The sequence below is a fragment of the Montipora foliosa genome, chromosome 3, assembly GCF_036669935.1.
Source record: "Montipora foliosa isolate CH-2021 chromosome 3, ASM3666993v2, whole genome shotgun sequence".
Classification (NCBI taxonomy): Eukaryota; Metazoa; Cnidaria; class Anthozoa; order Scleractinia; family Acroporidae; genus Montipora; species Montipora foliosa.
In genome coordinates, this window is record NC_090871.1 from 26,715,790 (window position 1) to 26,720,789 (window position 5,000).

General features: G+C 40.0%; 1 protein-coding gene across 1 annotated transcript in view; it reads right to left on the reverse strand.

The window, feature by feature from the left end:
• The window catches only part of LOC137997185 (transient receptor potential cation channel subfamily A member 1 homolog), a 45,363-nt gene that overhangs the window by 3,486 nt on the left and 36,877 nt on the right, over positions 1 to 5,000 (reverse strand). The window contains exons 15-18 of the mRNA XM_068843030.1: positions 3,981 to 4,123; positions 3,272 to 3,479; positions 2,476 to 2,640; positions 853 to 921 (exon numbers count right to left, since the gene is read on the reverse strand). Of these exons, the coding sequence (XP_068699131.1) occupies positions 853 to 921; positions 2,476 to 2,640; positions 3,272 to 3,479; positions 3,981 to 4,123 (585 nt within the window). The remainder of the gene's footprint in view (positions 1 to 852; positions 922 to 2,475; positions 2,641 to 3,271; positions 3,480 to 3,980; positions 4,124 to 5,000) is intronic.

Sequence of the window (5,000 nt, forward strand, 5' to 3'; positions counted from 1 at the left end):
GTTGCAATCGAAAGACCTAACGGTTTGCCACTCCTGTCAAGTGTGCTTAGTTACCTGGCTTATGAATGAAAGTGAGGCTGGAGTTGACCTTGCTTTGATAGAAAAATCACTGCTTTTCTTATGTAAATTCCAACTAATTAGCATGAGAACAACATCGTTAACATAAGAAGAGGGAGGTATGTGTCATAACAAGGTCAACTCCAGCCTCACTTTCATTGAAAGGTCAGGTAACTAAGTACGTAACTGTAAAAGGGACTATTGGCGTCCTTTTCTTTTAATACGTGTTTAAAAAAAACCAACCGCCATCATGGCGGTTCAAAGGAGAGGGGAAGGCATTGATTAACTGGTTTCAAGGGTTCTCCTAATATCTTTAGTTCGCCTTTTTTACCACTCCACACTGATGCATTTTAAAGGTTCCTACGCTTTCACCTTTCAGAAAATAAACATAACGGCTGTGGATGGAGCCATTTTGAGTCCCCCGTCACAACTGACACTTTCCAAATTGACCAAGAGATCTACAAGCAATACCATTTTCAAGTAATAACCTGAAATGTTCGACCTCAGACATGGCGTTTCTAGCTTTCTAATTGGGTTCAATCAATCTCGGTTATCAGCTCAAATACCGTGTGACCTTATATGGAAACCGACTGCGTCAAGTGCTGCCAAGCTGATTGGCTTTAATTTCCAAGTGTCCAAGCGTTCAGAATTTAATGAAAATTTACTAACAAAGCAATTATTCCATTCGCGCTTGTTGGACATGAGACTGGTTATAGCCAAGTCACCGCCACGCGCCTCGTTGGCATGTCATATCCAACGCACGCTCATGGAATAACTGTTGAATATCTGACTGACCTGCATGGCAAGTCTCTTGAGAGCTGCTTTCTCTTGAACCCCCTTAATGTCATCTACAGCTAGACCAACCTTCAAGAAATAATTCGATATAATCCAATAACATTAAAAATCAAAAACAATTTCGTACGAGAATCTCACCAAATTTATCTGATCCGTGTATAATTTAATGTTGGGGTTGCATACGAAATATGAGCTATTCCTTCATGATTACTGAATATTATTTGGCCAGTATTTCCTTGTATATTACAAGGAACAAGAAAACCCCACAAAAAATTTTTTGTCTTGGCTTAAAAATATGGAATACTTTTTTTTACTGTTATTTGTAAGTCAAACTTTCTGCGAAGCTTGTAAACCTCGTGCGAAAACATACAAAAATAATGGTAAATCGCACTGATTTCAAAGGAGACAGTTTGAGATAAGTCTCGTTGTCAGCCTGGTTGCAACGTGAACTTAAACTTCAAAGTCAAAGGCAGTTCGCTTGAGGACCAATGGAACGAGTCGAAATTAGCTCGCAAATTCGACTTGTTTATTAACGCTAGCTTGCGCAGCTGGCGGTATCATTAGCGCGAGAGGCATAAGCCGCGTGGAGAATGGAAAGGTTTCACAGCGCCCCTCCCCATTCTCCGCGGGGCTTTGCCGCTCGTTGGTTACAATAGAGAGTTTAAGCACACGACGTTTTTGAGCCGCGGACGGCAACCGCAAGTGAGCTGTTTTCCCTTTTAACTTGTCTTGTCACTACCACCTTTATATTGCTAAACATATTTCCTTCATTAGGAAAGATTAAGTTACAATCTGGGAGACTCTAATATCCTGGGCCCGGATTAACTTAATCCAGGATTAGCGTAAACTTTTGTTTCACTTTTTAACTTTTTGGTGAAAGTTTCTTTTGCTTATTTTTGTTTTTCAAGATTGACTTCCTCTAATGTAACGTTTTGCCGAACATAAGCGTTGAAAATCATTTGGGATTAGAGAAATAACCTCCTTGGTTAATTTTTAATCTGGAATTAACGTTAATCGGCTTTTGAACAACTGGGCCCTGGTATACGAAATGTTGATTTCCGGTTACCGTCCGCGTCTCAAAAACGTGTGTAAATATAGCTACCTAACCCGGACCAGCCTAGAGTGATGCAGGCCCACTGGTCAGCTGCACGTTGGCGATTCTTTGAGCAAGTAATTTTTGTCATTAGCCCGCAGCCAGTGTACTCAAAGAAGGGGGAATGCGCTGCCTGAAAATAACCTTTTTCCCCAAAAGCGATCCCTTTGAATGCGTTTGTTTGGTTAAGTCATCACTCTAGCCATCAAGCCACTAATAATAACTCTTTAGCAAGTGTGGTGGAGGTAGTGTAATTTTGAATAAAGTTAATTTTTTTTCTACTGTTAACAGAGTTAACTGAACGTATTTATGAAAGCGCCCACTTTCCACCAATGTGTTCCGAATTTCGTTCCCGAATTCCGATCACGGACTCTTTGTCAAAAGTGGGTTGAACTTTCCGCGCAGTCTAATTTTCTACACACACGAAAAACCCCGACATTTTAGAAGATTTGATTGGTTGTCTCCCGAAACAGAATATTAAACTTATTCAACGACCTAATTCATAAACAACTTGCTACGTCATCACCTACCAACAAATTCATGATAATTATGCAGTTAGTGACGAGAAACGCCACGTAGAGCACCCAGGTGACTGGTGGTACGACATGGTCATTGTAGACTGTATCGTATTCATATTCTCCTAACATTCCCATTGTTGTCTTGAGCATTGCTCGGCCAGGGGTGGAATAAGGAACCTGGAAACCACAAACCAAAAACTTGCATTTTCGGATTAGCATTAGCGGTACTTCTTTTACTATTCAAATAAGAATTACTGGTTTTACTCAAGTGATAAGGGGACATGTTTTTTGAATGTTTTAATCTCTGCGCTTTAAAAATTTTTCACATACACACGTAACGTATTCCAATTCAATTTGCCTGTCCACACGTTTCCGGATTCACTCTAGTAGCCAGGGCTCATGTGTGAATACATGTGGACGTAAGGCGAATGTTGCGGATTAAAAAATATCCGCAGCTACGCGTGGACTAGAGTAAATCTAGCAAGACTTTGTGAATTTGTTTATCCAAAAATTCCTTCATTATTCTTGAGTTTAACTTTTTTTGTTTTCCGTTCTTATTCCATTTTAGACACACAAGCTATTGTAAACGAACTAGATCCTATGATATATCATCAATCCTTCAGCACAGACCTTTACGTAGGAGTATGAGGTAAGACTGCAAGGACGCCGTTCGTGACTCGTTGTCATGGTTATACTTCAATCTAAAGTTTCTAGTGTTTGTGAGGGAAACTATATATTCACTCTCCACTCTAAGCACAAAAGCTCCGTTAAAGACAGGCTTTGACAAATTTTGACAGGCAATACAAACCTGATCATATAAAAGAATGTGGAATCCTAAGCTAAAGGCAACTATGAACAGGAAGCACACAACGAAGAACTGAGCAAAGGTCTTGAATATATCTGTAAACATCACTACGTAGATGCCAAGCTTAGGAAACTTGCGCATGACAAGAACGAGTCCGATCCAGGACAGGTAGACTGCGGTCGCACCAAGACTGTTATGCCACATGAAACACCTGACAAAAGGAGACCGAACAAATTTGATCACACACCACACTGTAGGCATGGTAACCACTAGGTTATGGGTCAAGGTCACGCAAAGTTTGCCCGAGTCTCCAGCGTTTGGTGTAACTGAGCAATAATCGAAAAAGATACCACCATGATACCAGAAAAAGTCACAACTCCTCAGTGGAGTTGCCGTGATAACGAACATGTAGCAACAAGAAAACACGAGATAAAAGAAAGACAACACTGAATTTGAAATGTGTTCTTAGACGGCACCCATGTCGCGAAGCATTTTTTTTTTATGTTGTTCCCATGATTCCGCGGCGAACTTTCAAAGTAACTGACCAATAAAGTGTCATCCTTGAAATATATATAACCACGCAATTTCACACAGAACTAATGATGGATTTCAAATAATTTTCAACGGAATAGTGCGAAATATGGGAATTTGCCCTCTCACCTCATATTCTCTGGGTAGTATTTACCGCAGGTTAAGTTTGCAGGAAACCTACCTGTCTCCCTTGGCTATAGCGAAGCTCGTTTCATCAAGTTGGAAATCGTTTACGATATAAATCATAGAGATGATGTACGGCAACAATTCTATCAATCTGTTCCATCTCAAGCATAGTCTCCACGCGTAACAAAATTGAATAAACTAAAAAGAAAAAACAAACACATTAATGTTAACTCACTAAAACAAAGTTTACTAGTAGAAAACTGCTCCATGACCATTAAATCACTGGCTTCAATTAGAAACACTTAAGACAAAAATAAGCGAAGATACGTGTAATAAGTTGAAACACAACGTTACGATGTCTCCATGCGTATGACTATACGAGAGGGTAATTTAAACGTATCACCCTTCACTCGTATGAATTAGCCACTCTAAGATGTCCTGGAGACATCGAAACATTGTGTTAAACATATTATTTTTAAATGTTCAAACAGAAATTCGGAAGAATTTTGGAAAACAACAATCGTTCGCACACCAGTTGCAACCCCAATAAAATAATGTCGGCTACTAAGAAATAATGTTGTCTTTCGTTTTATTTACTTCCGCGATCACTTAGAATCTGAAACTCCTTAAGCCTAGTTCCCACTAGCGACATAACGATCATAATCATAATCATAAGCACGAACATAACGCTGTTATGTCGCTTATGTCTTAGTGGGAACGTCCAGAAACATAATCATAGGCGCCCTTATGATCAACATAATCATAATCATTAGAGCGGCCGTCCCCACTTGAACATAAGAAGCTTACGTTTATGTTTATGATTATGATTATGCTAATGATCCTTATGTCGCCAGTGGGAACTAAGCTTTACCCGACAGTGTTTGTTTACTGCCATGGGCGAAACGGTTCAAGACAGCCTCCCTCCTCCATCCCTTAGAGCACCTCACCATGTTAAGGGACTCTAGACTAGTTTCCCCGCCCTCAGGCAATTAGTACGTGACTGAGTGATTGGCCGATTCTATGTCCAGAACAAGCCAACAGTTATTTTCGCTCTCAACCATTCGTGCGAAAACAT